Source organism: Oncorhynchus tshawytscha, linkage group LG30 (genome assembly GCF_018296145.1).
Source record: "Oncorhynchus tshawytscha isolate Ot180627B linkage group LG30, Otsh_v2.0, whole genome shotgun sequence".
Taxonomy (NCBI): domain Eukaryota; kingdom Metazoa; phylum Chordata; class Actinopteri; order Salmoniformes; family Salmonidae; genus Oncorhynchus; species Oncorhynchus tshawytscha.
Window position 1 is genome coordinate 9,204,330 of NC_056458.1, and position 26,528 is coordinate 9,230,857.

General features: G+C 43.7%; 1 protein-coding gene across 2 annotated transcripts in view; it reads left to right on the forward strand.

Annotated features, from left to right (window-relative positions):
• Nucleotides 1-14,123, forward strand: part of LOC112228808 (sodium/calcium exchanger 1-like) — a 47,555-nt gene extending 33,432 nt beyond the window's left edge. For both annotated transcript variants that reach the window (XM_042309725.1, XM_042309726.1), the window contains 5 exons: nucleotides 10,441-10,547; nucleotides 11,111-11,232; nucleotides 11,899-11,998; nucleotides 12,244-12,516; nucleotides 12,662-14,123. In XM_042309725.1, the coding sequence (XP_042165659.1) occupies nucleotides 10,441-10,547; nucleotides 11,111-11,232; nucleotides 11,899-11,998; nucleotides 12,244-12,516; nucleotides 12,662-13,041 (982 nt within the window). In that variant the 3' untranslated portion in view covers nucleotides 13,042-14,123. The remainder of the gene's footprint in view (nucleotides 1-10,440; nucleotides 10,548-11,110; nucleotides 11,233-11,898; nucleotides 11,999-12,243; nucleotides 12,517-12,661) is intronic.
• The last annotated feature ends 12,405 nt before the right edge of the window (nucleotides 14,124-26,528 follow it).

Below are 26,528 nucleotides of genomic sequence, written 5' to 3' on the forward strand. Positions count from 1 at the left end.
CTTTTGTTTAGCCTTTCTATATCTTTCTCTCCCTCGCTCGCTACTCGTCTCTCGCTCAGTCTCCCCCAGCCACTCACCCCCACAGTATAAGTTAAACAATTAGGGACTACAGAGGTGTATGATTCCTATGCCAGGGAAGAGAACTGTGAATATTTGGAAAAATTATATCATACCTCAGATCTCTCTTTCTTCTCTCTCTCTCTCTCTCTCTGTCTCTTTGTCTCTCTCTGTCTCTCTGTCTCCCTCTGTCTCTCTCTCTGTCTCTGTCTCTCTGTCTCTCTCTCTCTCTCTGTCTCTGTCTCTCTCTCTCTCAGTAATTATGAGGAGGCTCTGCTTCAGAGTTGTTCCCCAAAGCCCTCTTCTCATCTCTTTCGTGAGATGCATTCTCTCCGCCTCAGCAGCTCCTTCTTGCTTGCTTTATCCTTCTGGCTTACTCTATGAAAAATAAAGAAGTATCGATAAAACAGGGCTTATGATGTATGACTTTAACATTTTAGAGTGGTTTAGGTGTATATAAATAGTCATTTATTGGAAGAAAAGCAATTGTATTTACTCCATTCGTATCAGACAAACCAGACAGACAATGTGGGAGAGAATATAGAGGAAAGAGGTTTCCAGAGAAAGAAGAGACCGTAGAGAGATGTCATTCATCTTGGCTGTCACATGTGCGCCCTCTCCGGCCTCTAGGTCACCAGGCTGCTCGTTATGGCGCACGCCTACCACCATCGTTACGTGCACCTGCTCGTCATCAGACTCACCTGGGCTCCATCACCTCCTTGATTACCTGTCCTATGTATGTCACTCCCTTTGGTTTCTTCCCCAGGCGTCATTGTATCTGTTTTAGTTTCCTGTCTGTGCGTTTTTATTGTTTTGTTAATTTGTTTATTCAATGTTTCACTCCCTGAACATCCTTCCTGACTTTCAGCGCACACGTTATAGAATGACGCCTCACCAAAGGGACACACCAGGGAGTGTTTTTTTATTTGTATTTTTTTGTGTTGGAGGTGATGTCGGGTCCGGGTGTCCGAACCGGAGCTACTTGGGAGGCCTCTTGCTGAGCTTACTTTAACTCAATATCACTTTCACTGAGCTTACTCTAACTCAAAATCACTTTCACTGAGCTTACTCTAACTCAACATCACTTTCACTGAGCTTACTCTAACTCAACATCACTTTCACTGAGCTTACTCTAACTCAACATCACTTTCACTGAGCTTACTCTAACTCAACATCACTTTCACTGAGCTTACTCTAACTCAACATCACTTTCACTGAGCTTACTCTAACTCAACATCACTTTCACTGAGCTTACTCTAACTCAACATCACTTTCACTGAGCTTACTCTAACTCAACATCACTTTCACTGAGCTTACTCTAACTCAACATCACTTTCACTGAGCTTACTCTAACGAAACAGATCCCGGATCCCCGGGATCATCCCTTTGGTTGGCGTCCGGCAGCTGGAGCCGAACGCGCCGGGGAGGCAGTACCGTCACGAATGCTCTCTCTCCGGCGCTCTAGTTCACCATGTTCCCGCGTCTCAGCCAGACTGACAGGTTTCCCGCACCTCAGCAGAGGTGACCGGTCTGCTCCTGATCCCCGGAATCGTCATTTTGGTTGGCGAGGGTGTACTGTCACATGTGCTACCTTTCCGGCCTCTAGGTCACCAGACTGCTCGTTATGGCGCACACCTATCACCATCATTACGCGCACCTTTTGCGTCATCAGATTCTCCTGGACTCCATCACCTCCTTGATTACCTGCCCTATATACGGTTGAAGTCGGAAGTTTACATACACTTAGGTTGGAGTCATTAAAACTTGTTTTTCAACCACTCCACAAATGTCTTGTTAACAAACTATAGTTTTGACAAGTCAGTTAGGACATCTACTTTGTGCATGACACAAGTCATTTTTCCAACAATTGTTTACAGACAGATTATTTCACTTATAATTCACTGTATCACAATTCCAGTGGGTCAGAAGTTTACATACACTAAGTTGACTGTGCCTTTAAACAGCTTGGAAAATTCCAGAAAATGATGTCATGCCTTTAGAAACTTCTGATAGGCTAATTGACATAATTTGAGTCAATTGGAGTTGTACCTGTGGATGTATTTCAAGGCCTACCTTCAAACTCAGTGCGTCTTTGCTTGACATCATGGGAAAATCAAAAGAAATCAGCCACAACAGCAAAAATATTGTAGACCTCCACAAGTCTGGTTCATCCTTGGGTGCAATTTCCAAATGCCTGAAGGTACCGCGTTCATCTGTACAAACAATAGTGCGCAAGTATAAACACCATGAGACCATGCAGCCGTCATACCACTCAGGACGGAGACGCATTCTGTCTCGTAGAGATGAACGTGCTATGGTGCAAAAAGTGCAAATCAATCCCAGAACAACAGCAAAGGACCTTGTGAAGATGCTGGAGGAAACCGGTATCAAAAGTGTCTATGTCCACAGTAAAACAAGTCCTATATCGACATAACCTGAAAGGCCGCTCAGCAAGGAAGAAGCCACTGCTCCAAAACCGCCATAAAAAAGCCAGACTACGGTTTGCAACTGCACATGGGGACAAAGATCGTACTTTTTGGAGAAATGTCCACTGGTCTGATGAAACAAAAATGGAACTGTTTGGCCGTAATGACCATCGTTATGTTTGGAGGAAAAAGGGGGAGGCTTGCAAGCCTAAGAACACCGTCCCAACCTTGAAGCACGGGGGTGACAGCATCATGTTGTGGGGGTGCTTTGCTGCAGGAGGGACTGGTGCACTTCACAAAATAGATGGCAACATGAGGGAGGACAATTATGTGGATATATTGAAGCAACATCTCAAGACATCAGTCAGGAAGTTAAAGCTTGGTCGCAAATGGGTCTTCCAAATGGACAATGACCCCAAGCATACTTCCAAAGTTGTGGCGCAATGGCTTAAGGACAACAACGTCAAGGTATTGTAGTGGCCATCACAAAGCCCTGACCTCAATCCTATAGACAGTTTGTGGTCAGAACTGAAACAGCGTGTGTGAGCGAGGGGGCCTACAAACCTGTCTCAGTTACACCAGCTCTGTCAGGAGGAATGGACCAAAATTCACCCAATTTATTGTGGGAAGCTTGTGGAAGGCTACCCGAAACGTTTGACCCAAGGTAAACAATTTAAAGGCAATGCTACTAAATACTAATTGAGTGTATGTAATCTTCTGACCCAGTGGGAATGTGATGAAAGAAATAAAAGCTGAAATAAATCATTCTCTCTACCATTATTCTAACATTTCACATTCTTAAAATAAAGTGGTGATCCTAACTGATCTAAGACAGGGAATTTTTACTAGGATTAAATGTCAGGAATTGTGAAAAACTCAGTTTAAATCTATTTGGTTAAGGTGTATGTAAACTTCTGACTTCAACTGTATCTCACTCCCTTTGGTTCCTTCCCCAGGGGTCATTGTTTCTGTTTCAGTTTCCTGTCTGTGCATTGTTCATTTTTATTGTTTTGTTCATTTGTTTATTAAAATATGCACTCCCTGAACTTGCTTCCCGACTCCCAGCACACACGTTACATTGGCCATTGAGAATGGCTGACACAGACAAAATTGCCCGGCCTATTGGGAACAAGCGCCGTTCATACTGGGCTATGCAAGAATACTAAATTAATTTTAGTAATGGAGAAGTACAGAGATAAAAAATAAAAAGTAATGTATTGCCTAATATACACTTTCTCCAGAGTCTCTCTCCCAGTGCCAGAGCAGCTTCCTCCTGGGAGAGGTATGTTTTTTCAGCCCTGCACCTACAATGCATTAGCCTCAGGCCCACAAAGCAGTAGAATGACCTCACCGCTGTCTTAAGCCGCATTACTACCTTTATAAACCCAGATGTGAGGCGTCACTAACTCTACGTTAATGCAATAGAAGCAAAATAACCAAGAAGAATATTTCACAGAGACACGGAGGCACATCACAAGTCAGTTGGGCTTCTTTAGAGAAGCCATCCAGTAGTTGTGCGACAACAACAAGTTCACGCAGCTTGAGCCAGAGAAAAGGCTCTAATCTGGGAAGAAGGAAGCAGCTTGAGCCAGAGAAAAGGCTCTAATCTGGGAAGAAGGAAGCCGCTTGAGCCTGAGAAAAGGCTCTAATCTGGGAAGAGGGAAGCAGCTTGAGCCAGAGAAAAGGCTCTAATCTGGGAAGAGGGAAGCAGCTTGAGCCAGAGAAAAGGCTCTAATCTGGGAAGAGGGAAGCAGCTTGAGCCAGAGAAAAGGCTCTAATCTGGGAAGAGGGAAGCAGCTTGAGCCAGAGAAAAGGCTCTAATCTGGGAAGAGGGAAGCAGTTTGAGCCAGAGAAAAGGCTCTAATCTGGGAAGAGGGAAGCAGTTTGAGCCAGAGAAAAGGCTAATCTGGGAAGAGGGAAGCAGTTTGAGCCAGAGAAAAGGCTCTAATCTGGGAAGAGGGAAACAGCTTGAGCCAGAGAAAAGGCTCTAATCTGGGAAGAGGGAAGCAGCTTGAGCCAGAGAAAAGGCTCTAATCTGGGAAGAGGGAAGCATCTTGAGCCAGAGAAAAGGCTCTAATCTGGGAAGAGGGAAGCAGCTTGAGCCAGAGAAAAGGCTCTAATCTGGGAAGAGGGAAGCAGCTTGAGCCAGAGAAAAGGCTCTAATCTGGGAAGAAGGAAGCAGCTTGAGCCAGAGAAAAGGCTCTAATCTGGGAAGAAGGAGGCAGCTGGAATCAATAGTTGATGAGTGGTGAACAAAGAAGAATTGTTAATAGACATGCAGGGTATTGCAGAAGAACGAGGTGAAGAAGAAGAGGGGGAACAAGACAGTAGACATAAAGAGGGCCAGCGTTTCTTTCATTCTCTCTAATCGCCAGTCCTCAGGGACTCGCCAGCTCCTTTTCATCAGCCACCCAGAAGCACATTGAGTCAGGAACATAGATGCCGTGGTAGAACGATGACCCAGAGCTGCAGGTGAACCCGTACTGCAGCTCGTCACTAGCAACCCCTCAGGGACACAAATCCACAGACACAATGAGACAATGATTCCTCCAGCATAAATGTGAAGGTGAAAAAACAAGGTCGGTTTTGATCGGTCTCACCCCAAAATGCTTGTTGTTTGTCATCAGTCTTTGGCATGGTGTCTTTCAAAGCACTCATATAATTACAATACCACTACTACATATGAGATGGTTTACAACAGAAACACGAAGAGCCTCTACCTCTTCCACGCTCAGACTAGAGCTATTTTACCGAAGGCCGTGACTTTTTAACAGAACATACATTATTGCTACCTGTTGCCATGCCAACCCCCTGAATTTGTGTTTCGTACACTTCACTCGCAGTTGCGCATGAAACACCGTCATAAGACGGTGCTTGTACAGGCTCACCTTTGGCACAGCAGGAGGTTTTACTTAACACATTTATGTTTGCCTGATATTTTATCTCTCCATGTTCTTCCACCAGAGAGAAAGGCACACTGGTCGGTCTATAAATCATTTTCGGTGAATTCCCCTCCTATTGACTGGCGTACTGGAGGCCATCTGCAACCCCCGCAAAGCTGGAGGGCCCCAAGTAATTTAAGCCCCCCACTCACACACTCAACTATAATGTATTGAATATTTGGAAATGTCTATTCAACAAATGTTGTGATCCCACCCAATCCTTGCTCTGGTGTTTTAGGGCATTTCTATAGAAAACGTGAAGTTCGTAGGAGCATATCAAATTGGGTGTCAGATGAAAGCTAAGGGTCTATATTTTCCATCTTAAAAATGAGAAATAATTAAAGGCTTTGATTTCTGGATAAACAGATTGAAAGGGGGTCTTAGAAAACATCTAGCAGAAAAAGTCTTAGAAGGGATAAAAAAATACATCAAACACAATCATGTTGAAGTAAAGTCCCCTGACAACTAATATCAACACTTTTATATTTTGTTTTGGAGAAATTGTTTACCTTCTGTAACTTTAAGAAATACCGTGTGCCTTGTAATTCCGTTACCAAAAACCCACAAAATTATAAAAAATTAAAAAATATTTTCACATTTCTTTCGCTCATGAGGAGGAGGATAATGACCGTCCACAGAAGTAAGAGGTAATGGTAGACTTACCAATTCGTTATAGTGATTTTACTGATATCAATTTTGTTTATGAATTAATACATGATTAAAACTCATAATTCCGTTACCTATTTGGTAATTATCCAAAAAATCTGTAACGGAATTACTGCAACTGACTTGGCTACAATGCGAAATCATGATAGTCACAAACCACAGTTGGGTCTGCTACTGTCTGCCCTTTCACTGACATACTGTTATGTTCAGCTCATAGTGTCTCCTGCCACTGTCTGCTCTTTCACTGACATAACTGTTATGTTCAGCTCATAGTGTCTCCTGCTACTGTCTGCCCTTTCACTGACATACTGTTATGTTCAGCTCATAGTGTCTCCCGCTACTGTCTGCCCTTTCACTGACATACTGTTATGTTCAGCTCATAGTGTCTCCTGCTACTGTCTGCCCTTTCACTGACATAACTGTTATGTTCAGCTCATAGTGTCTCCTGCTACTGTCCTCCCTTCCACTGACATACTGTTATGTTCAGCTCATAGTGTCTCCTGCTACTGTCTGCCCTTTCACTGACATAACTGTTATGTTCAGCTCATAGTGTCTCCTGCTACTGTCCTCCCTTCCACTGACATACTGTTATGTTCAGCTCATAGTGTCTCCTGCTACTGTCTGCCCTTTCACTGACATACTGTTATGTTCAGCTCATAGTGTCTCCTGCTACTGTCTGCCCTTTCACTGACATAACTGTTATGTTCAGCTCATAGTGTCTCCTGCTACTGTCCTCCCTTCCACTGACATACTGTTATGTTCAGCTCATAGTGTCTCCTGCTACTGTCCTCCCTTCCACTGACATACTGTTATGTTCAGCTCATAGTGTCTCCTGCTACTGTCCTCTCTTCCACTGACATACTGTTATGTTCAGCTCATAGTGTCTCCTGCTACTGTCCTCCCTTCCACTGACATACTGTTATGTTCAGCTCATAGTGTCTCCTGCTACTGTCCTCCCTTCCACTGACATACTGTTATGTTCAGCTCATAGTGTCTCCTGCTACTGTCCTCCCTTCCACTGACATACTGTTATGTTCAGCTCATAGTGTCTCCTGCTACTGTCCTCTCTTCCACTGACATACTGTTATGTTCAGCTCATAGTGTCTCCTGCTACTGTCCTCTCTTCCACTGACATACTGTTATGTTCAGCTCATAGTGTCTCCTGCTACTGTCCTCCCTTCCACTGACATACTGTTATGTTCAGCTCATAGTGTCTCCTGCTACTGTCCTCTCTTCCACTGACATACTGTTATGTTCAGCTCATAGTGTCTCCTGCTACTGTCCTCCCTTCCACTGACTGTTATGTTCAGCTCATAGTGTCTCCTGCTACTGTCCTCTCTTTCACTGACATACTTTTATGTTCAGCTCATAGTGTCTCCTGCTGTCTCCTTCCACTGACTGTTACTGTGTCTCCTCCCTTCCACTGACATACTTTTATGTTCAGCTCATAGTGTCTCCTGCTACTGTCCTCCCTTCCACTGACTGTTATGTTCAGCTCATAGTGTCTCCTGCTACTGTCCTCTCTTTCACTGACATACTTGTATGTTCAGCTTGTAATGTCTCCTGTTACTGTCCTCTCTTCTACTGACATACTGTTATGTTCAGCTCATAGCTGTTTTTTTTCTCTTTCTGTTGTCTGAAGGTCAAACCAAGTGTTATAATAGTCTGAGTCTGGAAAACCCCTCCCCCTCTCTCTCTCTACTCTCTCCCTCCAGTATTACCTCTCCCAGCTCTTTCTGACACCTACCCATGATCCCCCTGTCTTTCCATTTACTGTAACCAGCATCCTCACCCACTGAGCACCGACCAACACGGGATGTCCATGGACGTTGAGAAGTAGTTGAAATTTGCTCAGTCCACCCTGGCCTTGTTGTTAAGGCCCACTGAAGGGCCGGACTGGACCAAATCGGAACCTGTCATAGACGTCTGATTCGCATTTGGATAGCACAGTACAATACAATACTGTACCATAGAGTGCAGTACAGAAAGGTAGAGGTTAGTACAATAGAGTAGAGTATACTCTACTTTACTCTTTTCTACTGTGCTCTGATGTGCTGTACTGTGATGTCCAAACTTGTGAAACATGAAGAGAATGACATTCATATCCATAGTTATGCATTTTTTGTGTAGTACAGATCTGGGACCCATGATGTAACTCGCCATGTCATAGCTGACACCCCAGTTTTTACGTTATTGCATAAAAACCTGAGGGAGATTTTACCGCTATTACGTTACCAAAGTTTGCATCTGCACAGTTAAATTCGTTTTTGTCCATTTTTTCAGTGGAAATTGTTAAAAGTATGCCTTGATTTGTATGTTTTGTTAAACTTTTAAGGCAGTGGTTTTTGTTTGGCATACATTTTAACACGAAGTCAAAGCCTAATTTTGTTTCCGTGGAATTGCCTTTTAATATTCTGAGTGGTGCAATTCTATTTATTCAGAACAGGATCTTGTAACTAATTCAGTCGTGATGGCTGCAATCAAATGCAACGGGAGAGTTTGTTCTCTAATTGGTTGATTTATCGCAGGCGTACCCGGAAAGAGGCCAAACTCTAAATCACCACGAATGTAATTTAAGTTTTATAAAAACAAACAGTTGGCTCTGATGAAAAAAAAACACAAAAAAACGGAATTCAATCTGTAGCTGTACTTTTTCACACAGTCTAGCCTAGGCTACTATCTGCGTTAGAATTCACCTCGACGTTTATTATCTGCTCATTGCGAGCGTGCTGTTGCAGTGTACTCAGGGGAGTAAGTCAAGTTGCATGTGTGTGGAGTGGTTCATTACCTATATATATGTATATTTAGCTGTTTATTTACCTATTTACAGTGTGTGTGTGTGTGTGTGTCTTTGCGCACGTGCTTGTTAAGAGTTTTTGCTCCAGTGAATAACAGCGCCATTCAATACCTGAAGGCCGTAGCCTGGGACCAGGGCCTCGTGCTTAATATGCTTAATACTGCACAAATGCAGTTTTCCTGCTCGCTCGCTCATCCGTCTCCATCAGGCTGTCCTGCACCTCTGCCGGTCTTCTGGGATGGCCCGTCAGTCTGTGTGTGGACTGTGTCGACAGGAGGAGTGGTCACCCGGGACCTCTGCTCTCCTTTGTGTGTACCAGAGTTCTGCTGGGCCTAAGGATCACAATGGATCCAGGTCTATTCTTATCTCTACGCTGTGTGGCTTGGCCCATCTGCTGGAGCCAGCCCTGCAGTCTTAACATGGGCTGATAGGCCTCTCTGATAGCTGTCCACCACTATCAGCTTGGCTCTGAAGTGTTTGGCTGGCATGCAGAGGGAGTGGAGCTCAGAGCTCAGCCACCCATGGGAATAGTCCAGTGAGCGACAAGGCTGCATTAGACACATTTACACTGATATGAGTCACCACACCGACAGGCTTTTTGGGTCACTGGAATCTAATCAAGAAAACAGAGAGATAGGGAGAGAGAGAGCAGTGAGGGGTGGGGGGGGGAATCATGTGATAAATACTGTGCCAATCAATACAGAAGATTTCTTATTAAATGTAGTTAAGGTGAACTCTTGTGAGGGCTTAAGCAACGGGTCTGGGTTGGAGGGCGAGATAGAAAGGACGATAGTGAATTACATTTACGTGATAAGGCTGAGAACACGTGAGTTTAAACGGTAGCTAGTGGTAAAGGTTGGAGGAAAATTAGGGGTGGTGTGTGTGTGTGTGTGTGTTTGTGCATCGTGGCCATAATGTGAATGGCTTAACTGCTTAATTGTTTGTTCCCAGCAGTGTGTCTGTCCCTGTCTGCCTTAGTGGCTTTCTTCATTATTAATGAACCCTAATTACCAGCATCCTGGACATCTGTGCAGCCCACCCTGCTCTCCTCTTTCTATCACTCTCACTTTCTCCTCCAGTCAAAGGAAGGAGAAAAAAAACAGGATGGCAAGCTGTTTTCTCTCCATCGCTCCACGCTGCTATTCGTCTCCCCTTATCTGTTTCTCTGCCCTTCCTCACCTCTGTCCCTTCCTCGCCTCTGTCCCTTCCTCGCCTCTGTCCCTTCCTCACCTCTGTCCCTTCCTCACCTCTGTCCCTTCCTCACCTCTGTCCCTTCCTCACCTCTGTCCCTTCCTCGCCTCTGTCCCTTCCTCGCCTCTGTCCCTTCCTCACCTCTGTCCCTTCCTCACCTCTGTCCCTTCCTCGCCTCTGTCCCTTCCTCGCCTCTGTCCCTTCCTCGCCTCTGTCCCTTCCTCGCCTCTGTCCCTTCCTCGCCTCTGTCCCTTCCTCACCTCTGTCCCTTCCCCCTTCTCTGTTCCCATCTTTTTCTCCTTCGAAAAGAGCTATCTGGTTCTTACCCAACATGCTTTTCTCTGTCTGTCCCCGTCTGCAGGAAGCTGTTGGAGGTGAAGGTCATTGATGATGAGGAGTATGAGAAGAACAAGACCTTCATCATCCAGCTGGGGGAGCCTGTGCTGCTGGAGATTGGACGGAAACACGGTCAGTGCAGAGCAAAAAAGGAGCAGCCCCGTGTTATCTCTGTCAGTCGCAAATGGTCTGTTGCACACGATCAGTCATTGGAAAAACACAACGGCTGTATATAAAGGATAGAATGGTAGTTGAGGAAGTGCTGTAGGTTTTATTTGACCTTGGCAGTTCCGTGTTGTAAGTGATAAGGATGTGGCACATAGAATCACAACACATGACATCCTTAACCAGTCAATGTTTTTATTCCAAATATAGTTATGTTGCTTTCTTACTTTCAAACATTATATTTTTAACGTTTTCTATACAGATGAAAGCCTCAGTAACACACAAAAAGATATATATACACACACACACTAATTTAATGTTCTCAGTGCCTTTGTCCTGCAACGTGATACCCACGAGAAAAACATTTTTACCCCCCTCACGGAACTCTGTGTATCGATGCATCGTTATACTATTTATTCTCAGAGCATTCATTTGATAAGTCAATTACATAGTATTTTTGTATACCGGTACATGTTATATAGCAGTAGGTAAGGATAGGTTGATATTGAATTGTTCCTTTGCTTTCACAGGCGACTCCAATGACAACAAGCCAGCAGGAACTGATGAGGAGGAGGTGTCCAAGATGGGCTGTCCCAGCCTAGGAGAACACACCAAGCTGGAGGTGGTGATCGAGGAGTCCTACGAGTTCAAGGTAACCCACAAAAACAAACCCCCACATACGTATGCGTCCTTTCTACTCTGTCCCCCTCTGTCCTCATCTGCCACCCCCCCCCCGTCCCATCCCGTCTCAGCAGCATACTATTTATTAAAAGCATGTCTTCTGCCAGTTAGAGATCACTGTCTCATTACTCCCGTCGAGCCCCCCCTCCCACCTCCCAAGGGGAGACAGTGTGGACAGAAAGGCCAGTCAGGTCATCTACACTGAAACCAACAGATGTCTCCTTGCCCTCTGTTAAAGATTACTAAACAAACAAATGTAGTAAACAAACAGGGCAAGATGACATTGCACACAGCATTAACATTAGACCAACCCTGACCTCATCCACCCCATACAACACTTCTCTATCCATTCTATGAATTGATAACTCTATTTTACGATAGCTGAAATCTGATTGTTGTTATTTTCTTGCTTTTTTGTTTGTTTGTGCGTGTGTTCTTGTGTGTTTGTTGGTGTGTGTGTGTGTGTGTGTGTGTTTGTGTGTTTGTTCATGTGTATGTGTGTTTGTTCGTGTGTGTGTGTTTGTTCGCGTGTGTGTGTGTTTGTTGGTGTGTGTGTGTGTGTGTTTTGTGTGTTTGTTCATGTGTGTGTGTGTTTGTTCGTGTGTGTGTGTGTGTGTCTGTTTGTGTGTGTGTGTAGAACACAGTGGATAAGCTGATCAAGAAGACTAACCTTGCTCTGGTGGTGGGCAGCAGTAGCTGGAGAGAGCAGTTTGTCAATGCTGTCACTGTCAGTGCAGGTGAGTGCCTCTCTCCTTCACTCCTACCATCTCTGGGGCTGACTCATTATAGCTGCATGCTCTTGCATTAACGGAGAGTCAGAGGTGTGTTGTTCAGGGCAGAGAAGTCGCACTCTACTTTAGGAGCAGTAATGAAGTCACAGACATGCAAGTTGCTGTTTGAGAATTTATAGATACAAGTTGAAGCAACAAAAGGATCATGGATTTTGAAACGGTGTAAACACCTCTCTCTTTCTCTCTCCCAGGTGATGATGATGAGGAGGAGAGTGGGGAGGAGCGCCTGCCGTCCTGTTTCGACTACATCATGCACTTCCTCACAGTGTTCTGGAAGGTTCTGTTCGCCTTTGTCCCGCCCACAGAGTACTGGAACGGCTGGGCCTGCTTCTTTGTGTCCATCTCCCTGATTGGTGTTCTGACGGCTGTGACTGGGGACCTGGCCTCTCATTTTGGCTGCACAGTGGGGCTCAAGGACTCTGTCACTGCCGTAGTATTTGTGGCCCTGGGTACTTCCGTTCCAGGTGGGCGCCTGTCTATCTCTGTGTAGTCTCTCTCTGTCAGTCTTTCTCTGGGCTGTATCTGTCTTCGTTGTCCCAATTTTAAACCGTGCCAGAATCACTAACCGTTTTCTAACCAGCTATTTCTGCTTCCTGCATGTTCTCTCAGACACCTTTGCCAGTAAAGTGGCGGCCATCCAAGACCAGTACGCTGACGCCTCCATCGGCAATGTGACAGGCAGCAATGCAGTGAATGTGTTCCTGGGCATCGGTGTGGCGTGGACCATCGCGGCCGTCTACTGGAAGACCAAGGGCAAGAAGTTCCTTGTGCAGCCAGGCTCGCTGGCCTTCTCCGTCACCCTGTTCACAATCATGGCGTTCGTATGCGTCCTAGTGCTGATGTACCGCCGCCGGGCCGGGGTGGCAGGGGGCGAACTGGGGGGCCCGCGGACCGCAAAACTCCTCACCTCCCTCTTCTTCTTCTCCCTCTGGCTCCTCTACATCATGCTGGCCTCCCTGGAGGCCTACTGCCACGTGCCAGGCTTCTGAGAGACAGAGAGAGAGAGACAGAGAGAGATTGAAGGAGAAAGCTTGTCTCCTATTGTTTACATGTCTATCCCGCTCATTTCTGTGTACTTTTCTGAGTGTTATTAAGTATTTCTATTGTTATTATTATTGCTACAGTGGTTACTTGACTCTGAAGACTTCTATCCCATTTAGAATGACGTGGATGGCAGCCTTAGTCATTCTGTTGGAAGCATACTGGGACCAGCTAATGACTTGATGTATATCTTGGGAGGACTCATCATGCCTTGAGGCGTAGCTTTGTCTAACCAGGCTGTCTGCACAAACGAGGGGGGGGAAAATGACCCTTGACTCTTCTGAGTATGCTCCCGTTTTGTTTATAGCCTATCCTGAACCCTTAGCTATTTCAGCCCCACTGCCTCTCTCCTGCATCTCTGCATTCAGATAGAGTACGGCCCTAGTAAATCAGTCTGAATGTCTTGGAGATGACGCACACTGACTCAGAGTTCAGAGCCGGATCAGATCTTCCCTCTACCCGTGTCTTAACGTTGGTTCCTGGTTGACCAACTCTCGAACCCCTGATTCCCACCAAGCACAATCATTCCCATGAAGATTCTCAGCCTCTGCCCTGAACATTGACTACTTCCCCCACCCCCATCCTAACCCTCTCTCTTAGTTTTCAACAACGTCATGTGGTTGTCTTGTGGATTTTTGGGGGGGGAAATGATGCCAAGATAGTAAAGATGTTTGAAAAATCTAAGTGTTTGTAGATAAAACATTGCCATATATTATCTTGGAACACGGTCTGAAAAGCAAACTTGTAGTGGGGGTTGTGAAGTGGAAGAACTACAGTTTGCATGGTACTGCATTAGAATTAGTAGCCACTGAGAGCAAAAAATAATGTCAGATGCTATTCAGGAAATGGAGATCAGTTGAACAAAGCTGTTGGTGTTTGTTAATAAGATTAATGTTCATATTTATTATCTCAAACTATTTATTGTATATCATGTAAAAGATAATACTCCTGCTAGTTGTGTACAGTGCCTTGCGAAAGTATTCGGCCCCCTTGAACTTTGCGACCTTTTGCCACATTTCAGGCTTCAAACATAAAGATATAAAACTGTATTTTTTTGTGAAGAATCAACAACAAGTGGGACACAATCATGAAGTGGAACGACATTTATTGGATATTTCAAACTTTTTTAACAAATCAAAAACTGAAAAATTGGGCGTGCAAAATTATTCAGCCCCCTTAAGTTAATACTTTGTAGCGCCACCTTTTGCTGCGATTACAGCTGTAAGTCACTTGGGGTATGTCTCTATCAGTTTTGCACATCGAGAGACTGAAATTTTTTCCCATTCCTCCTTGCAAAACAGCTCGAGCTCAGTGAGGTTGGATGGAGAGCATTTGTGAACAGCAGTTTTCAGTTCTTTCCACAGATTCTCGATTGGATTCAGGTCTGGACTTTGACTTGGCCATTCTAACACCTGGATATGTTTATTTTTGAACCATTCCATTGTAGATTTTGCTTTATGTTTTGGATCATTGTCTTGTTGGAAGACAAATCTCCGTCCCAGTCTCAGGTCTTTTGCAGACTCCATCAGGTTTTCTTCCAGAATGGTCCTGTATTTGGCTCCATCCATCTTCCCATCAATTTTAACCATCTTCCCTGTCCCTGCTGAAGAAAAGCAGGCCCAAACCATGATGCTGCCACCACCATGTTTGACAGTGGGGATGTTGTGTTCAGGGTGATGAGCTGTGTTGCTTTTACGCCAAACATAACGTTTTGCATTGTTGCCAAAAAGTTCAATTTTGGTTTCATCTGACCAGAGCACCTTCTTCCACATGTTTGGTGTGTCTCCCAGGTGGCTTGTGGCAAACTTTAAACGACACTTTTTATGGATATCTTTAAGAAATGGCTTTCTTCTTGCCACTCTTCCATAAAGGCCAGATTTGTGCAATATACGACTGATTGTTGTCCTATGGACAGAGTCTCCCACCTCAGCTGTAGATCTCTGCAGTTCATCCAGAGTGATCATGGGCCTCTTGGCTGCATCTCTGATCAGTCTTCTCCTTGTATGAGCTGAAAGTTTAGAGGGACGGCCAGGTCTTGGTAGATTTGCAGTGGTCTGATACTCCTTACATTTCAATATTATCTCTTGCACAGTGCGCCTTGGGATGTTTAAAGCTTGGGAAATCTTTTTGTATCCAAATCCGGCTTTAAACTTCTTCACAACAGTATCTCGGACCTGCCTGGTGTGTTCCTTGTTCTTCATGATGCTCTCTGCGCTTTTAACGGACCTCTGAGACTATCACAGTGCAGGTGCATTTATACGGAGACTTGATTACACACAGGTGGATTGTATTTATCATCATTAGTCATTTAGGTCAACATTGGATCATTCAGAGATCCTCACTGAACTTCTGGAGAGAGTTTGCTGCACTGAAAGTAAAGGGGCTGAATAATTTTGCACGCCCAATTTTTCAGTTTTTGATTTGTTAAAAAAGTTTGAAATATCCAATAAATGTCGTTCCACTTCATGATTGTGTCCCACTTGTTGATTCTTCACAAAAAAATACAGTTTTATATCTTTATGTTTGAAGCCTGAAATGTGGCAAAAGGTCGCAAAGTTCAAGGGGGCCGAATACTTTCGCAAGGCACAGTACATGTGGGAGAGTGAGATCGTGAGTGTGTTTTTTGCATGTATTGAGTGAAGAATTGAATGATAGAAATTTGGAAGTATTGTATGTAACATTTTAATATGGCTATCATCATGAGTGAAAGTCTAGATGTGATTCCAAGCTAAGCACAGTAAAATATGAGTATCACTGCCTGGTTCCCTGACCCAGACTCTGTCTGGGGACAACCTCTTAGTCTTGTGAGGACTTCTTCCAATAGCCTTTTTATTTTTACAGGACACTAATCAATGTGAGACAAGACCTGCCAGAGTTTTCCTGCTTCTTGAAAAGTGTGCTTTGAAATATACATTTGGGACCATGTTGAAGCGAATTCTTTTCCTAAGGTTTTGTATGAGTGTGCGAGCGTGTTGATGTGGATAATTCAAGGTATTTGTACTTCTTGTCTTCAGAGTTTGATGGAAGGCATGCCTTTATACCGTCACAAAATGTTTACTCAAGGGGGTATGGATTTCAATGATGAAATGTCTACACTTCTGAGTTATGTTCCCAGGAATCCTCTCCCCAAAATGTTTTCTTAGTCTCCGTCCCGTTCAGGCTTTGAACATATTTCTGCTACATGTCAAAGCCCTGCATAGGAGTAGAAACAACGTTTCTAAAGCCTAAAGCGTTTGTTTATTTCCTGAACATAGCACACACATTCCAATATACAGGTTTGAAAATGGTGACAAAAGAACTATGACAATACTGTACTGTTATGAAAAAAAGACCACAAACAAATGATTGCCAAACCTTCCTATAATTTGCATAAGGACCGTGTGTAGACCTCATGTTTGAAATCTAGGATCCTCCGATCCATTCTTATCATTTCTAGATGTATTCCTAGTTACATGATCATTGCTGCTTTTATTTGGATTAATATGCACGCTAAATGTATGATCAATGGAAATAAAAGTTGTTTATTTATCATTTCTCAAAATTGAGTTTGGTTTATTTCTTAATCGGGACTCGGATCCCTTTTCAATCATAACTGGTGGCTGAGCTTACAGGACACGTCCAAAACGCAGTTCCCTTCAGAGAGAAACGCGTGTTTGAATCAGTAAGGTAAACATTGTTTTGTTGAATTTGAACTGCATTTGGCAGTGTAAAAAAATGTGCTTGACTGGGTACCACTGTATGACTGATTGAGTAGGTTCAACAACCCAGTTACTGTACACTCTTAGAAAAAAAGATTCCAAAAGGGTTCTTTGGCTGTCCCCATAGGAGAACCCTTTTTGGTTCCAGGTGGAACCCTTTTCGGTTCCAGGTAAAACCCCTTTGGGTTGTATGTCGTTCTACCTGCAACCAAACAGGGTTCTTCAAAGGGTTCTCCTATGGGGACGGCCCAAGAAGCCTTTTAGGTTCTAGATAGCACCTTTTTTTCTAAGAGTGCCACACCTGATCCATCCCTGCGCATGAATCAGCTCTGAAATCTTCCACTGTTCACTTTTTATTCACCATAAGAGTGTCCATAAATAACTTTTCTTACACGACATAATCATTAAGCGTAGTCTCTGCGCCCTCATTTCCTCACCCTCCTCCATCTGCTCTGATCAACCTGGAACATATGCTTCAGGAAGTTTTCATGGCGCTTGTTGTGGTTAGGCATCCCATTGGATTACACACCACAAGCAGGGAATTAACCTTGTACTCTAACCATCTCAGTGGAGTCCCCGTTTCCCCACAGACAAGACGTTTTCCAGGTCTGTAACAAGGAGGGATGTCTTTGACGTTAACCACTTTTCTTTGATGTAGATCCTTGTGCTGCGACATCTGCTTCAAGTAGAGTGAGCATTCTACAGGAATACTACAGAAATCTTCCAGGAATCCTACAGAAATCTTACAGGAATCCTACAGAAATCTTAAAGGAATCCTACAGAAATCTTACAGGAATCCTGCAGGAAAAGATCTACAAGAATTCCTGTAGTTGTAGTTAGTTAACCTTAGCTGGTCTTTGGATTTCATTCACTGAACAGTATTAGAACACATTTTAAAACAGTCTCAGAGTTTTCAAGCACAAATCTGAGTCAGCTCTGAAGTCATAGTCTGAGTCAAGTCACAAATCTGAGTCAGCTCTGAAGTCATAGTCCGACTCAAGTCACAAATCTGAGTCAGCTCTGAAGTCATAGTGGCACCTGTGTACCCTGCAGCACCTGGCACGATTCCCTCTTCCCTCCAATCCCCTCTTTATCAGTTGGTCTTTCCCCTATTACCCATTTGATGCTGGTTACTACGGTGTCTCATCAGTGGAATGCTATTTAATGATCTCGCTCTTATCTATGAGAGTAGCAATGCATTTCAGTCATTTAGATGCTGGGCCCGCTGCAGCCGGATGTCAAATGTCACAGCTCAATTGTTATTCCAGACAGTTTTCAGTATCAAGAGTTGGTTTGACACCAAGCACAGCACAGGAGGGTAAAAATCACAATTCAATTTCAAGAGAATGTATAGTCGATATGAACAATCACTATACTACTAGCTAGCACAGCAATGCATATATTATTCATTATGGTCTATTGGATACGACACATAAATCACAGAAAAACACAACGTCACAGTGCATCCTTCATATTCATGTTGCTGATATTGTCCTTAATCAGATTTGTTTTGGGACATCACCAGGAATACTGTAGGAAAAGTATATTTGTCATACAGAGACATGAGTAGCCGATTGGTTCCCTCAGGTATGGGGCACCCCTGGGAGGGAGGTTTCCTGCTCTGTAGCTTCAAAAGGATTTCTCTGGTCACTAGGCAACAACAAAAGTTTATGTGCTTATATTTCAAAGTGTGTATAATACATTTATTCATATACTTGTAGAAAATACAGGCAATATAAAGTGCGCACCTCTGCATGTATTTTTAGTACTTCTTGTTGCTAGGCGACCTCTCAAAGAGTCATTGTCTTTCTATCATTGCGTTGTCTGATGTCAGTGCAGTGAGGTGGGCGTGTTGGTTGTAATTTCCATTTAAGGTCATTCTCCTCGTCTCTCTCTCACTCTGACTCACAGCATATAGAGTAAATTAGCTATTGTGAAGCAGTTCTTATTCAAACCAAAATAGCTATCTCTTCATTTTTGATTAGGAATGTCATATTGTTGGAATGCAGAGAGAGGGACCCCAGGAATAGACTCGGAGAGCCTGAACGCAGAGAGAGAGCGAGAGAGAGCGAGAGGGTGAGAGAGAGAGAGCTCAGAAATAGACTCGGGGAGCCTGAATGCAGAGAGAGAACGAGAGAGAGCGAGAGCGTGAGAGAGAGCTCAGGAATAGACTCGGAGAGCCTGAACGCAGAGAGAGAATGAGAGAGCGAGAGGGTGAGAGAGAGAGAGCTCCGGAATAGACTCGGAGAGTCTGAACGCAGAGAGAGAGCGAGAGAGAGTGTGAGATGGAGCTCAGGAATAGACTCGGGGGGCCTGAACGCAGAGAGAGAAAGAGAGAGAGCGAGAGAGAGCGAGAGCATGAGAGAGAGAGCTCAGGAATAGACTCGTAGAGCCTGAACGCAGAGAGAGAGCGAGAGAGAGCGAGAGAGTGAGAGATAGCGAGGGAGCGAGAGAGCGTGAGAGAGAGCTCATGAATAGACTCAGAGAGCCTGAACACAGAGAGAGCGAGGGAGAGTGTGAGATAGAGCTCAGGAATAGACTCGGAGAGCCTGAACGCAGAGAGAGAGCGAGAGAGAGCGAGAGAGTGAGAGAGAGCGAGAGAGAGCGAGAGAGCGTGAGATAGAGCTCAGGAATAGACTCGGAGAGCCTGAACGCAGAGAGAGAGCGAGAGAGAGAGAGAGAGCGAGAGAGAGCGAGAGAGCGTGAGAGAGAGCTCATGAATAGACTCGGAGAGCCTGAACACAGAGAGAGCGAGGGAGAGAGTGCTTGAGAGAACGAGAGCTCAGGAATAGACTGGGAGAGCCTGAACCCAGAAAGAGAAAGAGGGAGCTCAAGAATGGACTTGGAGAGCCTGAACCCAGAGAGAGAGCAAGAACTCAGGAATAGAGTAGGAGAGACTGAACCCAGGGGCGGATGCCCAATGATAGTCATGATAGAGCCCCCATGAGGAAAGTTTAGCAGCACAACAACTGTATGATATAATGGCATAGTTATTTTTATGATGAAGTGCAACTTCCTATGTAAAGAGTATTTTGAGAGATGCACTGTTTGTGTCGTGCTCTGTATTATATTAGTATGGTGCTATGCCCTGAACTCTCTCAGTTGATATTGCTATATTTGGCTGGCCAGTTTGTCTTTTCAGCAATGCTGCGATAATCTGGCCTTGGTTTTATGAAATACTATTTGACAGAAATACCTATTCAACACCAAGTGGTCGACTCAACTGAAACGTTCAGTAATTGTCATGTAGTTTGCGGAAGTTCAACCAGGAAGGCTGGTCTGAATGCTCGTTTAACATCATCCAGGAAACATAACATAATTCACTTTGCTTCCTATTCTACTGGCTTAGTGGGAAGGCATACTAATGATCATCTTGTTTATTCTCCTCCTTCCTGTTAGCCATGTGTGGAACGTCATTCGCCTATTTACCCTATAGCCTATAAGCACGGCACAATTATGCACATTCCGCACGCTTGCTGTTTAACATATGGGGTCACTCTTGCAATTATCACCTTCCTCTCGCTCAACCAATGGGCATAAATCTTGGGATGTATTTATATGTCAATTTACCCTCGTTCTTTCACTTACTGTTTTTCAGCAAATGTTTTTGACAAACGTCCTCCTCCCCCCACCACTCCCAGCTATAATAACCTTAAGGTTCGTCATTGGAACTCCTTTCCCCCTGCGGGGGTGTTTTGATACCAGCAGCCCCCCATAGTGCTGTATTCTGTATTCTGATCTATGGGGGCCTATTAACTAGCGTCTGGATTCAATCAGTATGGCGGAAGAGCCGCGCAAAGATTTCAAGGTAAACCCGATTGAGCCGAGATATGCAGCGTTCAACGTGTTCGCGAACGCAGGAATGTTGCCTTTACATTTCTAATGAGCTATAAATCAAATCACATTTGATTGGTCATGTACACATATTTAGCTGATGTTATTGCGGGTGTGGCGAAATTGCTTGTGTTCCTCGCTCTGACAGAGCAGTAGTATCTAACCATTCACAACAATACACACAAATCTAAAAATAAAAGAATGTAATTAAGAAATATATAAATATTAGGATGAGCAATGTCGGAGTGGCATTGACTAAAATACAATATAATTATACATATGAAATTAGTAAAGCAGTATGTAAACATTATTAAAGTGACTTGTATTTATATGTACATATTCTTATACCATCCCTTTAGATTTGTGTGTTTTAGGTAGTTGTTGTGGAATTGTTAGATTACTTGTTAGATATTACTGCACTGTCGGAACTAGAAGCACAAGCATTTTGCTATACTCGCATTAACATCTGTTAACCATGTGTATGTGACCAAAACATTTTGATTTGATTTAGTGTTCCATTATTAAAGTGACCAGTAATTCCATGTCTATGTATATTGGGGCAGCAGCCTCTAAGGTGCAGAGTTGAGTAACCGGGTGGTAGTCGGCTATTGTTGGCTATTTAACAGTCTGATGGCCTTGAGATAGAAGCTGTTTTTCAATCTCTCGGTCCCAGCTTTGATGCACCTGTACTGGCCTCGCCTTCTGGATGGTAGCGGGCTGAACAGGCAATGGCTCGGTTGGTTGATGTCCTTAATTATCTTTTTGGCCTTCCTGTGACATTGTGTGCTGTAGGTGTCCTGGAGTACAGGCAGTGTGCCCCCGGTGATGCGTTGGGCAGACCGCACCACCCTCTGGAGAGCCCTGTGGTTGCGGGAGGTGCAGTTGCCGTACCTGGCAATGATACATAGCCTATAAAGCGGATCTTCCCTGATACTGAAGGCCCTAAGTCGATGTTTTATTGACTTAATTAAGTCCATGTTAAGTCTACTTATCTTAAGTCTGAATCGGGCTCTGGGTGCATATACTTCCCAACAAAGAGTGAGTGATGAGACAGTTAGTGTGTGTTATGCAACTCCAATATTCATGAATATTTATTACTAACATTTATCTCAGTCCTGCTAATTGGACACAATAAAACACATTTACGGAGGGTTAGCTAAATTAATTTAAAAAAAAAAAGGGATTTAGTCCTGACTCTAGATGCGATCTAAAAAGGTCCAAGAAAGCAGAAACGATGTTTTAATGAAAAGAAAATGCATGAATGGGGAGAGACATGATATTGCTTTCTAAGATCCGGTGTTACCAGAATGTCTGACAGATGGATTCCAACCCAGACTTATTCCCCCAAAGACAAGAGAAGTGCACGGCAGTGCAAAACAGTCATTAGAGAGAGAAAGGGAGGGGAAGGGAAGGGAAAGAAAGAAGAGGGAAATGTCTGAATTGCAGAAAGAAATGAAAACAGAGAATTGAAGCCTCCCAGGGCCGTAAATACCCCTATTAATTCAATTACTTCAGAACACTGCAGCAGAGACTTGTCAAAACATGACTATAAAGAGATACGACTGGGCCAGGGTGATAGGGGAATAGTAGCAAAATAATTGTAGATGATATTAGTGGAGATACTGTAACTACTCTAATAGTGACTGAGGTACAAGACCTTCCGGGTAGGACCCCCCTTTGCCACCAGAACAGCCTGAATTCTTCTGGGCATAGAAATGTTGCTCAATTGGTAGCAAGAGACATAATGTGTGCCAGGAAAACATTCCCCACACCAGTACACCACTGCCGCCAGCATCTACCATTGACAGTAGGTAGGCTTACACTAAATCCTGACTCTGCCATCAGCATGACGCAACAGGAACTGGGATTTGTCGGACCAGGCAATGTTTTTCCACACCTCGGTTGTCCAGTGTTGGTGATAGCGGGCCCACTGGAGCCGCTTCTTCTTGTTTTTAGCTGGCAGGAGTGGAACCCAGTGTGGTCGTCTGCTGCAATAGCACATCCATGACAACGAACCGACTAGTTGTACGTTCTGGGATGTCGTTTTGCACATCACTGTTGTACTGCACCGTTATTTGCCTGTTTGTGGGGCCCACTGACAATACTGCCACAACCACCAGTTCAGTGGGCGTATTGCATCTCTTGTCTATCTGGATCTTTTCTGGTCTTTTCATCTATTGTTGTGTGGAAACTGTGTGTGTGTCAGTCCCAGACTCAAAGATGTATTCATATTGCTGCGATGATGGAAAGCTCTGGCACATCAGCTACCAGAGCTGGACAAGAGCTTGAACTCAGACAGTATGGCTGCTAGTTAATAAATTCTCTGCATATTAATGTGCGGCTTCACCCATAGGAAAAGCAGCTTGTTCTCAGTGATGGCTAAGCGCCTTTGGACTGTCAAGTGAGCCTTCTCATGGCTGCCTTTGCATGGGAGATCTCCCATCCTCCTTCCCTCCCTCTCTGAGCGTGCAGTGTACCCATCCCCAACACTGGCGTATCCAATCCACATAGATCCTCACCACCCAAGTGGATTCATGTCTCCCAGCATTTGTGTTTAGGATTAGTATTGTTATGCAACACTGTTTCTTTTAGCCTTTGAAAGAAGTCTGGAAAAGCCCCTCATCAACACCAGCAACAAGTATTTCATCCTGAGAAAAGGATTCTGCCTCAAAATGAAACTTCCTGGTTTGTACCTGTAGTTTGAGTGGATTCTGTAAGGATTAGCTACCAAAATCGGTTTTTAGTTGTACTGTTTAATGTACAGCATGTTTATGCTTTGTTGAGCTCCTTCAGTTACGTTGCCCATGTATGCTGATGAGTCAACCATATACGCATCCGCAACCACAGCTAATGAAGTCACTGAAACCCTTAACAAAGAGTTGCACTTTGTTTTGGAATGGGTGGCCAGTAATAAACTGGTCCTGAACATCTCTAAAACTAAGAGCATTGTACTTGGTACAAATCATTCCTTAAGTTCTAGACCTCAGCTGAATCTGGTAATGAATGGTGTGGCTGTTGAACAAGTTGAGGAGACTGAATTTCTTGGGGTTACCTTAGATTGTAAACAGTCATGGTGAAAACATAATAGATTCAATGGTTGTGAAGATGGGGAGAGGTTTGTTCGTAATAAAGAGATGCTCTGCTTTTTTAACACCACACTCCAAAAAGCAAGTTCTGCCATCTCTAGTTTTGTCTAATCTTGATTATTGTCCAGTCGTGTGGTCCAGTGTTGCAAGGAAAGACCAAGTTAAGCTGCAGCTGGCTCAGAACAGGGTGGCACGTTCTGCTCTTCATTGTAATCAGAGGGCTGATATAAATACTATGTATGCCAGTCTCTCTTGGCTAAGAGTTGAGGAGAGACTGACTGCAATCACTTGTTTTTTATAAGAAACATGAATCTGTTGAAAATCCCAAATTGTTTGCTTAGTCAACTTAGACACAGCTCTGACACACACACACACTTATCCCAGCAGACATGCCACCGGGGGTCTCTTCACAGTCCCCAAATCCAGTACAAATTCAAGAAAGCGTACAGTTTTATATAGAGGCCTTATTGCATGGAACTTACTTCCATCTCATATTGCTCAAATGAACAGCAAACCTGGTTTCAAAAAACAGATAAAGCAACACCTCACGGCACAACGCCTCTCCCCTATTTGACCTAGATAGTTTGTGTGTATGCATTGATATGTAGGCTATGTGTACCTTTAAAGAAAATGGATGTAGTTCTGTCCTTGAGCTGTTCTTGTCTATTGATGTTCTGTATTATGTCATTCTATATTATGTTTCATGTTTTGTGTGGATCCCAGGAAGTGTAGCTGCTGCTTTTGCAACAGCCAATGGGGATCCTAATAAAATACCCAACAAATTGACAGAAGCTAACAGACGGAGCTAAATATGATGAAAACATTATGATACGGTGACCTGAGCTAAGCTCTGTTATTGCCAGCTGTATTTTCACCTGCACGGCAGTGACAACCACATCCACTGTAAATTCACTGTCATCCATCACAGTTGCCACGGCAGCAATTCATGCGCGACTCAAGGGTCAGCGGATCACTTGCACATGGTGGTTATTGGAAATTGATTCCATTCTGTACAACTACGCTTGTCATGTTCCATATAGCTACACTGTAGGTGTTAGTCATCTGACACAGGGGGGGCACACGTTTTGCTACACTGACACAATAATTTTGTTCAGTGTCAAGAATATGAAAACAATTTCATATAATTACTTCTGTAATTGGATCATGGATATTGCAGTGGGGGCATGAGTCTGTTTCATTTAGTACAAATAGCGTGTACCTGCTACATATACAGTAATATCACAATCAAGAGTACACTAATATACTGTAATATCAAAATCAAGAGTACAGTAATACAGTTATGTCTAAATCAAGAGTACAGTAATATACAGCAATACAGTAATATCAACATCAAGAGTACACTAATATACAGTAATATTAAAATTAAGAGTACAGTAATATATAGCAATACAGTAATATCAAAACCAAGAGTACAGTAATATACTGTAATATCAAAATCAAGAGTACAGTAATATACAGTAATAGAGTAATATCTAAATCAAGAGTACAGTAATATACAGTAATACAGTAATATCAAAATCAAGAGTAATATACAATAATATCTGTCTGTTCCTCATCAACACAGATGATTATTTTTCAAAAGTAGATGCAGAGCTTTTGAATGATCTTCAGAACCATGACAAATACATTCTAATTTCCATATGAGCAAAAGTGTGATTTATTCTCTCTAACATCCCACAGAGAGGACATGGCAGAGTTTCAGAGGGTATAGATATAAATATATTAGAATTGATCAGAACTAACTTGGTTGTTTTGGACAATGAGTCACATGGTGAATCTTGTTAGTCATCATCATAGTGCCACCTCCAAGAGTGAGGATGAATCAGACACAGAGAAAACCAACCTAAATACATGGCTAAAGTAATCCCACTTGGTTAACCATGATACACAGCAATACTATGTTTCACCACTTGAGCCAATGTTTTCCATTTCAGTAATCATTTGAATACTGGTGAGTTGGTTGGCATAGAGCACAAATCATTCAGCTAAGATGAGAATCAATGTCTAGTTCTCCCAAATGTCCCAAACGTCAAGTGGAAACGTCCTACTAGAGTTCCCACATACTTTATGATCATCATACACTATATATACAAAAGTATGTGGACACCCCTTTAAATTTGTGGATGTGGCTATTTCAACCACACCTGTTGCTGACAGGTGTATAACAATTGTGCACAAAGCCATGCAATCGCCATAGACAAACATTGGCAGAAGAATGGCCTTACTGAAGAGCTCAGTGACTTTCAACGTGGCACCATCATTGGAATCTGGAGCAGTGGAAACACGTTCTCTGGAGTGATGAATCATGCTTCACCATCTGGCAGTCCGACAGACTAATCTGGGTTTGGCGGATACCAGGAGAACACTACCAGCCCGAATACACAGTGCCAACTGTCAAGTTTGGTGGAGGAGGAATAATGGTCTGGGGATGTTTTTCATCATTTGGGCTAGGCCCCTTAGTTACAGTAAAGGGAAATCTTAACGTTACAGCATACAATTACATTCTAGACGATTCTGTGCTTCCAACTTTGTGGCAACAGTTTGGGGAAGGCCCTTTCCTGTTTCAGCATGACCAATACCCCCGTTCACAAAGCGAGCTCCATACAGAAACGGTTTGTTAAGATCGGTGTGGAAAAACTTGACTGGCCTGCTTAGAGCCCTGACCTCAACCCCATTAAACACTTTTGGGATGAATTGTAACGCCAACTGCAAGGCCAACCTCACTAATGCTCTTGTGGCTGAATGGAAGCAAGTCCCCGCAGCAAGATTTCAACATCTAGTGGAAAGCCTTTCCCA